This window comes from Sporobolomyces koalae (assembly GCF_050403365.1).
Source record: "Sporobolomyces koalae JCM15063 DNA, S_koalae_JCM15063T_v1_ctg15, whole genome shotgun sequence".
Classification (NCBI taxonomy): Eukaryota; Fungi; Basidiomycota; class Microbotryomycetes; order Sporidiobolales; family Sporidiobolaceae; genus Sporobolomyces; species Sporobolomyces koalae.
This window is the reverse complement of record NW_027481756.1, coordinates 218,731-229,592: the sequence shown is the minus strand read 5'-3', so window position 1 is coordinate 229,592 and position 10,862 is coordinate 218,731. Positions and strand designations below refer to the sequence as shown.

General features: G+C 55.3%; 5 protein-coding genes across 5 annotated transcripts; 3 read left to right on the top strand and 2 right to left on the bottom strand.

Moving 5' to 3' along the window:
- Positions 1 to 85: 85 nt before the first annotated feature.
- TEF4 (translation elongation factor EF1B gamma) lies at positions 86 to 2,094 on the bottom strand (the record flags this gene model as incomplete). The annotated part of the gene is made up of 8 exons (XM_076678584.1): positions 86 to 112; positions 196 to 323; positions 398 to 586; positions 655 to 1,227; positions 1,290 to 1,356; positions 1,523 to 1,579; positions 1,651 to 1,782; positions 2,071 to 2,094. The coding sequence occupies 8 exons, from the start codon at positions 2,092 to 2,094 to the stop codon at positions 86 to 88; spliced, it is 1,197 nt and encodes a 398-aa protein (XP_076534328.1).
- A 581-nt stretch (positions 2,095 to 2,675) lies between these two features.
- Positions 2,676 to 5,252, top strand: JCM15063_004590 (uncharacterized protein; the record flags this gene model as incomplete). Its single annotated transcript, XM_076678583.1, has 11 exons — positions 2,676 to 2,889; positions 2,954 to 3,484; positions 3,546 to 3,618; positions 3,686 to 4,015; positions 4,081 to 4,092; positions 4,158 to 4,244; positions 4,312 to 4,325; positions 4,384 to 4,467; positions 4,540 to 4,700; positions 4,778 to 5,067; positions 5,150 to 5,252. The coding sequence occupies 11 exons, from the start codon at positions 2,676 to 2,678 to the stop codon at positions 5,250 to 5,252; spliced, it is 1,899 nt and encodes a 632-aa protein (XP_076534327.1).
- Positions 5,253 to 5,529: 277 nt separating this feature from the next.
- JCM15063_004589 (uncharacterized protein) lies at positions 5,530 to 7,642 on the bottom strand (the record flags this gene model as incomplete). The annotated part of the gene is made up of 6 exons (XM_076678582.1): positions 5,530 to 5,778; positions 5,859 to 6,140; positions 6,207 to 7,024; positions 7,094 to 7,324; positions 7,392 to 7,510; positions 7,584 to 7,642. 6 exons carry the CDS (start codon positions 7,640 to 7,642, stop codon positions 5,530 to 5,532), a joined length of 1,758 nt encoding a protein of 585 aa, XP_076534326.1.
- Positions 7,643 to 8,156: 514 nt separating this feature from the next.
- JCM15063_004588 (uncharacterized protein) lies at positions 8,157 to 9,062 on the top strand (the record flags this gene model as incomplete). Its single annotated transcript, XM_076678581.1, has 5 exons — positions 8,157 to 8,388; positions 8,460 to 8,665; positions 8,734 to 8,838; positions 8,912 to 8,950; positions 9,021 to 9,062. The coding sequence occupies 5 exons, from the start codon at positions 8,157 to 8,159 to the stop codon at positions 9,060 to 9,062; spliced, it is 624 nt and encodes a 207-aa protein (XP_076534325.1).
- Positions 9,063 to 9,384: 322 nt separating this feature from the next.
- ILV6 (acetolactate synthase regulatory subunit) lies at positions 9,385 to 10,765 on the top strand (the record flags this gene model as incomplete). The annotated part of the gene is made up of 4 exons (XM_076678580.1): positions 9,385 to 9,595; positions 9,830 to 10,056; positions 10,135 to 10,597; positions 10,671 to 10,765. 4 exons carry the CDS (start codon positions 9,385 to 9,387, stop codon positions 10,763 to 10,765), a joined length of 996 nt encoding a protein of 331 aa, XP_076534324.1.
- Between the last annotated feature and the right edge of the window lie 97 nt (positions 10,766 to 10,862).

Genomic DNA, 10,862 nt, shown 5'->3' with positions numbered 1-10,862 from the left:
TTTTGGTACAGTTTAAAAGATCTGGTGGGACTACTCAAAAAGAAAAAAAATCCACAAACGATGCAAGGGGACAAAACAAGCAAGTTTACTTGAAGGTCTTGCCGTCAGCGAACTGCGAAACAGGAATTCCATGAGTCAGTGTTCTGTCGACATCGTTCGCGTGGCAGGACCGTTGAATTGAGACTTGTTGCTCACAGGCTTGCCGTTGACGGATCCCTCCCACGACCAGTTCTCCTCGATGAACTTGCGGTCGGTCTTGTAGTCGAGGGTCTCGAAGGTGTACGACTCCCAGTCAGGGGCAACGTTGAAGATGTCCTCGGCGCCTGCATTACGTGACGAGATTCAAGTCAGTCACGACAAGCTCTCGAGCTTTGAGGTGGGGAAAAAGAGGACTGACTGTTGCCTCGGATCATGTAGACACCGACGATGAGCGAGTCGTTGGCAGTTCCGTACACGGCCATGTTTCCGAACAAGAACTTGCGCGAAGCCTCGAGACGGGTGTGGAGACCAGTGATCAAGTTGGACGACATGAAGACCTGGGTCAACTCCTCGGGGTACTTGAAGGTAGCCTTGACGATCGAGTAGTCTGACGGCAACAGAACCGATAAGTATTCGGTTTCTCGTTTGGCACGGCAGCAAACGAGTGTGACGTACCGTTGGCGTTGTAGTGCTCATCGAGCCACTTCATGGCGTCAACGGTCTCGTTGTTCGAGTATTGGCGCTTGAACTCGTCAAGGGGGAACGCAGGCTTGGGGAGAGCCTCGCACGGGTGCTTGGGCTTGGGGGCCTCGGCGGCAACCTCCTCCTCGTCGGCAGCGGGCTTGGCAGCCTCCTTGGGCTTGGGGGCCTCCTTCTTCTTCTCCTCCTTCTTAGGGGGAGTGTAGACGATGGCCTTCTCGATCAGAGTAGGCTCGCCAACAACCGCGGCGACGTTGGTTTGGCGGACGACGGTGTTGAAGAAGCGAACGGTGTTGGGGAGGGTGGCGCGGACCTCGGCGTCGAGGACCTTGGAGAAACCGAACGAGAGGATGATGGTAACGTAGATGTCGGCAAGGGTGATGCGCTCGCCAACGAGGAAGGTGGTCGAAGCGAGGTACTTCTCGAGGTACGCGAGGTTGTCGAGGGCACGGGTCTTGGCGGCCTCAACGTTGGCCTTGTTGTAGGGCTTGAGGCCGACGAGGGAGACGATCCAGGGACCGAGCGAGGTCATGAGAGCGGTGTTGGCCCCTGCGTCAGCGAACGACGAGTCAGCCGCTGTCAACTACAGCGAGTATCGAAGGAGAGCGTACACGAGGTCCATTGGTTGACCGAAGCGGCGTCCTCCTTCGAGGCACCGAGGAGACCAGCCTTGTTGTTCTGGGCAACAACTGCGAAATGGAAGCAAACGGCGCGACGTTAGGAATTGGTGGTACGATCGACACTTTTGTTCATCTAGTCTTACCGTACTGCAGGTCAAGAAGGAAGCAAGAGTCAGTTGGCTGTGTCAAGAGGAAAGTGGGGAGGGCTCGGAAAGGAGGCTCACGTTGGCGATGGCGGTGCACTCGGTGAGCTTGAAGTCACCAGCCTCGAAGGCGGGGATCTAGGTACACCCAGACACAAAATCAGAGCAGCTCTTCGAAGAGTTGATCAAGCGGCGAGAAATGGACTGACGAGTCCAAGGGGGAACTTCTCCTTGTACTCGGCAGAGACACCCGCGAAGGGGTTGGTCTCGACCAACTCGAGCTCGAGGCCCTCGTACTTGGCAGCGACCTGGACGAGCTGAACTCGGGGGCTGGCAGCGAGCTGTAGAGAGCGCGGTGGGGAACGATCCAGGTCAGCTTCTTCGGGCGGGATTATCGATCAACCTCGACCCGCCGGATCTGCTACCGCTCCCACCCGACTTCGTAGCCTGCGCAGACCTTGACAGACGATCCTTCACTGCGCGCTGCTTCATCCCTCCGGGCCCGCAGATGGACGCGGCAGCCGTGGTGGGTCCAGCGCGAGGAAACTTTTTGCGCGGATCGAACGTGGCGGAGGGACCTGGCGGGTCTGGCGGGCGCGAGCAAGGGCGTAACGAAGCGTGGGACGTACACCGTAGATCTTTCCGAAAGCCATTGTTGAACTAGGTGAGATGGAGTAGGTAGAGAGAAGAGCGTTCCTCGATTTTTCTCAAGTGTTGATCTCGACGTTAAGGCACCTTCGACCCTCGAACATCCACCGGAGCCGCACCATACTCGAGCACCCTGATCAGCTTGGCTATGAAGCGATACAGATCTAGTTCACAACGGGCCATCGAAGCTGGTCACACGGTACAGCGCTCGAGGCTCGGAACGTGCCTGCTTTCGTTATCGCCTCACCCAACATTGCCGCTCAACGACCCGCTTGCTCTCGTGCGAGTCGCTGCCTCGTGAACAAGTCGGGACGTGCCCTGCGTTGTGCTTGTGGGGATACGAAACCGGATTGTAGACGCTCCTTGTACTGCCCTGCAATCGCATAACTCCCCCTCATGGGCCAGTCCAGGAGACGACTTCCTCGGAGAACCTCACTTATATCCTGCCCAATCTTGCTGGTGTCAAATTGTGAATTCTGGTCAAAACGGCCATATCTGCAGCCGGGTCCCCTTCTCCCATCTGTGTTTGCCCTCTGTTTCCTCGCGCTGCTTGGGCTCTTGCGGGATCATTTGACACCAACTCGATATGCGCAAGATCGCCTCGCGCCTGCGCCTCGCCGTCACGCACGATGGCGAAGGGCTGCCGTCATCTCCGCCAGCGTTCGAGCCTCGACTCGAACAGCAGTTTGACCTGTTTGGCGTCGCTGCAGATCCCGTTCCAGCCCCAATCACAGCCGAGCAAGAACAGCGTAGGCTCGAGTTCGAAGACGCGAGGCTTAGAAACGAACGAGCCACAGCCGGTGCGCTCGTCTGCTGGTTTCCGCTCCTCTTCATCGTGCGATCCTGACAATCTACCGAGAACAGATCACATGTTACGCTTTGCCAACGCGAGCGACGAGGTTGAGTTGGCTGCAAGCAACTCGTCTCGCACCAGGCGCGAACGACTCTACTCCCTGCCGCTCCCCGTCGGATTTGTCGACGAGGGCCCAAATTCGGACTTGTCGCTGTCTCCGACTCGCTCATCCCGTCTGCCAAGCGGATCAGACTTGGCAACACGGTCCCACATCTCGCTACGTCGGCGCCACAGCGTCTCGTTTGCTCTTCCAGCGACCTCACCGCTCGAGCCCGCTCGAGTTGCGAGTGCCGCCCTCTCAGAGTCTCTCTCGTCGGACTCGCTGTTTCCTCCGACTATCGCAGGTTCGGAATCACCGCGAGACTCCCGCCAGCTCGAGCTTGATGGCCTTCGTGGATCGGCTGCAGCTCGAGTCTCGTCGCGCCGTTCGGTCCCGTTCGCGCCCACGTCGGTCGTGAGGTGGAAAGTTGACCACGAGAAGGAGTACGAGTTGTCAAAGTCGGTCGGCAAGGACGTCTTTGCGGAAGCGCTCGAGGACGATAGTGAGGCAGTCATTGTGACGACTCTCGACCAATCGAGTCTGACCATTCAACTTGAACGCAGATCTGATCAAAGAGTTCCAAGCTTACTTGGCTGCCTGTCGAGGCGATGCAGCTCTCCTGAGTCTCTACATTGAGTGAGCTTTCCGTGTGTCTCTCTGCACACCTCGACTTGAAGGGCTGAGTCGATGGTTTGTGTATCAGTCTGCGCACGTTCTCGGCGCAATCGTCAAAGTTACGCGAGTCTGCCACCAAGATCCTGTCTGCTTATTTCAACGAGCATTCCCCCTCTCGGTTGCAACTTCCAATCTCGCTCCGAGGTCCGATCCTACATTCGCTCGCACCCTTGTCTTCGACGCTGCTCTCGCTCGAGACGGCCGAACAGGATCTCTTCTCAAAGATCCATCAAGATTATTTCGAGGGGTTTACACAGGAAAGATTGACCGCAATGGCAGCCGATTGGCTCGCACAACTCGAAGAGACGAAAGATGGGCATGATTGGTCTCATCGAGGTCTCGGCGCCGCTTTCTGCTTGTCTCGCGATTCTTCCTTCTTTGTCGGAGACGGTTCATGAGCTGACCATACGGTGCGTCATCCAGGACGAACCCTCGGTGAGCGCGAGCTTGATTCGAATCGAAATTCGCGGTAGCTTGACCGAGCGACTCGTGCTGAGCAGTATGTACGACAATCCCATGGTCCTCGTGACCAACGGCTTTGCAAAGCTTACAGGCTATGCCAGCAAAGAGATTATTGGACTCAATTGGTGAGGGACGCTCGAATTCCTTGCGGATTATTTCCATTGACTGTCGTGTCGATTTCGCTATCTTCAGCCGCGTCTTCCAGGGTGAGCCCCTCGAGAACAACGTCATTGAATCTGAGCTCAAATCCTCGGGATTTTACAGGCCCTTGCACCTCAGAATCGAGCTATGCTGCGATTCGGGAAGCGGTCTACAGTGAAAGGCGGATCACCAAGCTCGTGCTCAACTGTACATCTCATCGCGACTCACCCTCCCCGCAAGCTTGACGCTCATGTAGATATAAGTGTATGCACACAACAGATCGTCGCGATGGAGAACCGTTTTACAATTTGATCCAGATCCTCCCAATCAAGAATCGAGCAGGAGACCTTCAATTCTTCCTCGGCGGAGTGTGCGATGCGACAGATCTGCTACACCCTTTCTCGACAAAACCTCCTTCAAACAGTCCTACTCGTCAGATGGTAAGCCACCTCATCGTTTGATATTTCTCGGAAGAGACAGCGATGGTAACGGAGGAAACCTCTCTCCGATCAAACAGGGAACCGACAATGTCTACAGTCGAATCATGCTGGTGCGCTCGACTTCTCGCAAGATCTTGTTCGCGAGTCCCCAAGTTGGGGAATATCTCGGATCGAGGTCAATCATCGGACTCGATTTGCTCGAGCTTTTCAAACGGTCCGCCATCAGCGTACCTCCACTCCCTACAGAACCTTTCAACGAGCCAGTACACACTTCGACTGCGGCTCAGATCGCTGCAGCGATTCGACAAGGTGACGAATGGAAAGGATTCGTCGAGATGAACTGTGATCGCTCGAGCTCGAATACCAGGTTTGCCCACCTTCTTCTCCACCACCATTCACCCGCAGATACAAGAGATATACTCAATAGCGCACTCTATCCATGGCGACAGTGACGACCGTTCTGTCGAGAACGGAACAAAGGTCACTTGCGTTCTGCGGATCGCTCATCTCAGGAACGAAAAACATGAACCGCAGATGCTTGTCGTCGTGTGAGTGAACACTTCTCGAGAATGGTATTTTGATTGTAGCTGACTTGGGCAGGTCTCACAGGCTCGCTTGAGATGAGAGAGAGCCTTGCTGGAGGGGTTCACAGGGCGTCTTGTGCAGTCAGAGCTCGCGAGAACCATGTAGAGAGTCATGTCACAATCATACGTAGTAGTCCTGAACCACTTTTGTAGACAGTTTTGGCGAGAGTGAGGGAAAGCCCGAATCCAAAAACGACAGTTGCAAAATGATGCACGGCTATTCCGCATCAAGTATCAACAATCTTCTAGCGGTTCCAACTCCTCTCGTCGTCATCGTCGTCGTCGGTGCGTGCCCGGTTCAAAGGTTTCGACTCGATTTCCCCTTCTTCCATCCTGTCCGGTTCTTCGAGATCCATCTGGTGATTCTCTCGAGATTCTCGGGTCGAGCCATTCGACTTTGAAACGGGAGGGAACACGCTTGCGGGCGGTTCGTATGCTCCTTTCCAACGAAGCCTCGATTCTGTCAAATCGGGAGGGGGACCGAAACTCATTGCCTGTCATCAATCGATCGGTTATTAATTGTCAGCATCAACCCTGAATTGTGGTCCTAGGACAGAACGAGATCGGTACAAACCTTTTCAGCGACAGCCCGACTTTCAAACTCGACTTCAACCTTGCCAGCCTCTTCGAACCCAAATCTCTTGATCGTGGCGATCGGCTCAAAGTGCTTCCGAATCTCTTCCAATTTGGTTTCGAAATCGATGGGTTCGTATTCGACGACGATAGTCGTGCTACGGTTGTCGAGTCTGAAGGATCGGTTCGTGACTGCTGCAGGAGGGTATGATCGCTTGGCAAAAGATTTCTTGTACGGACCCCCATGAGACGGAGAACCCGGCAAGATTCCCAGTGATTTGGCCTACTCATTCAGGACGTCAGTCTTCGAGACAGGTACCGGGATACTGACGGAGAGTATGACACCTACCTCGCTCCGGAGAAGCTCGAGACGAGCCTCGAGACTATCTTTGGCGCCATCAGACGGACCGTCTCCGCCGTCGATGCTCGCCTCGTCATTCGATTTCGACGCCGACTTCTCCTTTGCCTGTTCCTTTTGCTTTTCTGTCTCTTCAATCTCCTTCCTCATCGCGAGAATTTCGTCGGCCTCTTTCGTCAACTTTCTCAGTTCGCTCATGACCTCCTTCTTCTCCTCCGGTGTCGAACAGGTGTCGAGCTTGGCAAGGAACTCTTTCTGCCGAGCGGCGTTCGTCGCGAATCGATGGGTCAAGACCGTCAACTGCGTTGGAGGTTTCGCTGGAGGTCCAGATTTGACCCGTTCGTGAGGTCGAATCGGTCTCTCGTACGACAGCGGAGGCGGTCTTCGTTTCGAGGGACCATGCGGCTGATTCGGAGAACCGGTCGGAGGGTACTGCTGCTCTTCAGGCGCTGGTTGCTGATCAGGCTGACCCGATCGACGTTCTCGGTACTGATCTTGACCCTGTGGAGGGTACGATGGACCACCTCGCCCTCCACCTTGGTAGTTCTGCGGACCGCCGACTTGAGGGTATCCAGGGGGACCTCCGTATGGGTTCATGCCTGGAGGAGGGAAGCCCATCGGGAAACCTTGCGGCATTCCGTGTCGCATCTGCTGTTGCGGGTGCTGCATCGGATACGGTCCGGAAGGCATGCCTCCACGAGGACCGCCAAAGGGGAATCCGAACGGGAACGCTCCAGGTGGCGGCTGGGAGGTCGCATACGCGTCATGCTGGTAAGGGCAAGCTTGACCTCGCGCGCAATATCCTCGAACTAGCGAGACTCCTCGTGTCAGCAATCTGAGGTCTCTCACGGGGGGTTAAAAGACGAGGCAGAACATACTGTGGTAGTCTCGACACATTCCTTTTGCCAGGTTGCCTCCATTCGGCTGGTCCTGCTGAGGCGCAGATCGAGGGTTCTTGTTGGGTTGAGAGCTTTCCGATTCATGAGGTCGTTTGCGTTGCGCCTGACCAGCTGGAGCAGAAGGAGCGAGTGGGGCAGAAGGGGCCGAAGGCGGAAGGGGATGCGGGTCGCGCACGAATGCGAGCATCTCCTTGACGAACTTTTCAGTGTCTGTTCAGCAAGCAGATCAGTCTACGCACGGGTACAGCCCAGCAAGAAGGAGGTGTAAGAGGCTCACGCTCCGCCAAAAAGTCTCCGAGTGATTCAACACAGATCCGCTCGAGCTCCTGTGGGGTCTCGTCACGCTGCAAGAGTGCCAGAACATAGTCTGCCAGGGTAGCAGGTTCCGCATCGGTGCTGTAGGAGGATGAGACCTCGATCAGTTTCTCGTTCGGACAAAATGGCACAGTCTCAGTTCGGGATGGCTCACATGGGCTCGAGATGCTCGATCAGCCATGGCTTGGCGAGCGCTGCATCGACCTCGAGCATACTTGGTTGGAGTGAGCCGGTCCGGTGAGCAATCTACGCGAGGAATTGATCGGCTTTGATTCCGAATTAATGCAATACTTTTGCTCAATGATTGTGGTCAATCGTATTGCATTGCACAATGTTGCGCCGCAAGATTTTGCTCTTTTTCGATCCCGCGCAGGCATGACGCTGCTCCGATCAGCTATCCTCCAAGCTTCTGCCTTGTCCCGCTGTGGTCGTCGCGAGACCTTTGCAAATGACTTCTCAGGATCAAACCGACCGCCAGCCGGCCAAACCCTATTATAACCATGCTGAGCATGCAGAATTCCAAAGCTGTTTTGGGGGACAAGAAGGTAGGAACATCGACAATCAAGCAGTAGCTATAGGTAGTACGTCGACGGCGTTATTCAGCGAGGGAAATTGACGACGAGGGGTCTGAGCTTTCGGCAAGCCCGAACGGCAATGCCAACTCGCTCGCTCTGGCGCTCGCCCCTTTCCTCGACATCAGCATCAGATCAGATCGCTGGCATTGATCATGTGCTACTTCCTCATGGTGCTCATGTCACTGATTGCCGCCGTGATTGGCAGCCAGTCCCCTTTCTCGGGGGTCGCGGTTCCTCCTCCGACGCCTCCCCAACTGCAATGGCTCTTCACGGCAAACCTCAACGTCCTACCAAACGTCGCGCCTGTTCTTCCTGGCCCCCGTGGGATCAGGCTCGATCTCGCTATCGTTGGAGGCACTTTCAATGGCAAAGGCGGACTGAAAGGTGAACGAACCTCCTGTTGAACCCGCGGACAACAGAGAGGGTTGAACTCGAAACATGTACCACAAATGTAGGATCTATTCGCAACGACACGTCGGACTGGGCTGTGGTCGATCCGAACACTGGCATCGGTTCTGCCGATGCGAGGTGGACCATTGTTCTGGCCCCGACGCCATCGACTCAGGGTCAAAATTCGCTCGTCTATGTTCATTCAACCGGACCGAGCCAAAAGCGTGGTGGACTCAATCGCGCTCATCTGAGGCTACTCCTCGAAACGGGTGTAAGTCTTTGTTCTAGCTCAGAATCCACTCGAGGGACACAATCGGTAATTGGGCTTTGTTTCGACAGGTCCCCGAGTACTACTACCTCAACAACGTCCTCGCGGTTGGAGTACTCGACATTCTGAACCCGAGCAACACTTCGGTACAGACAGTTCATATTGACGCTTTCAACGTGCGTCCGGTCCGCTTCAGACTATCTTGACTTGCGGAATCCTGACATTATGAAAGGTCGGGTTCGAACGCAGTTTGTCGACGATTGGAGCCCTACTGACAAGGTCTTTACGGTTCGTGAATATTTTGAGTTCGTCCCTTCGGTCCGACTGCAGGGTGCTAAATGTCGGGTGTCTGAACCAGTGTTTGTACGAGCGAGACGATGACTGCGAGTCGTTGTCCTGAGCAATGCTCTCGGCGACAGCTTCGAGCGCGACCTCCGCGCGACAGAAGAAAACGAAGTGCTGTGACCCCGAGCGATGAGCTCGCGTGACTTTTTTTGTTCCCATGTTTCTACCTCGGACTCTTTCTTTTTGTTCCTTGCTTGCTCCTGCTGTGTCAACCAGATGATTTCATGTGTACTTGAAAGCCGTTGACCCGAAAAACGTCACATTAGGTTTTTCAATTTCCTAAGCCCCGGGTTGACTCTGCGCAATATTCGGCTTTCGGCTCATTGAATCGAAATATCAGGATCCTGCAACGTTGACCGCTTCCAGCCTCGCTCAGGATGTCGTTCAGCATGTTGCGCGCGCCTACAGGTCGCAACGTTACCGCGACGCTCGCCCGTGCCTACTCTGCCGGCCCTCACCAAACGGCGTCGTCGACTTCGGCTCAAGAGTACAAATTGAGTCATCCCAAGCGACGACCGCCTCCTCTGCCGAGCATCGACCCGCCCCAGTGGTCTGCGCAAGAAGCCGTCAACAACATCCTGTACAACAGTCAGTCCCGAGCCTGCCGTTTCCAGTGTCCCGTACCCGTGTTCCGGACTTTGGCGCGACAACGTACTCCGGCAGTTCGTTCTTTCGGGACTCTGCTTTCTCCAAGGGATGTACAATCAGGCGTAGCGGCCCTGTAGCGCTGTCTGCGAGTCCGGGCGAGGGAGAGACAGCTGCGGATTCCGGTCGAAGCGGAGAACTGATCCCGATTATCTTTCCCGGTTCTTTGTGCTACAGCTCCTCCTCCTTCGCTGCAGCCATTCACGCGTCATACGCTCAACTGTCTCGTGCAGAACGAGCCGGGAGTCTTGTCGCGAGTTTCGGGAATCCTCGCCGCTCGTGGATTCAACATTGACTCGTTGGTCGTGTGCGCGACCGAGATTGAGGACCTGAGTCGCATGTGCATCGTCCTCAGGGGTCAGGATGGCGTCATTGAACAAGCCAGGCGACAACTCGAGGATCTCGTAAGGCGAAATCACTTCTCTGCATGTCTATTTCATGTACTGACTCAAATATATTGGTGGCGCTGTGATGTACAACAGGTTCCCGTGTGGGCTGTGCTCGACTACACTCGTACCAAGACGATCGAGCGAGAACTGTTGCTTGCCAAGATCTCGATCCTCGGTCCCGAGTACTTTGAGAACCAACTCGCGAACAAAGGTCCCGACATCCTCCCGGCCACGGATGCGCTCGAGGAAGGTTCGCCCGCAAAGCAACACGTCGACAAGACGCTCGACTCGCTCTCGTCAATCCACCCGGACGTGTCGCCCCAAACCGAGCACAAAGGGTTGAGCCCGAGCGAGGCGCTCAGGCAGAAGCACCAGCATTTGAGCGGCATCGAACTGTTGGCGAAGCAGTTTGGAGGCAAGATTGTCGATTTGAGTAACGACAGTGTGATTGTCGAGATGGCGGCCAAGACGGAGCGCGTTGACGCGTTCTTGAAATTGGTCCGACCTTACGGAATCCTCGAGGCGGCGAGGAGTGGTCTCATGGTTATGCCCCGTGGTCAGTCTTGCTCCTCTCCCTGGCCGTATGTCAACTACAGTGCTGATCCTTTGGTGGTGCCGTCATCACTTAGCTCCGATCGCTTCCCCCTGGTCGGGTATGGCTGACGAGGACCTTCCTACTGAGGCTGTCGAGGCTTTCGACGCCTCGCTTCTTCCCCCTGGTTAGAGTCAGGCTGTCATCTTTGCTCATCATTGTTTCCTCTTGTTTTTTTTGTTCACTCTTTCACGTTGGTCATGTACCCCAATATTTTCCGCGTGTTGCG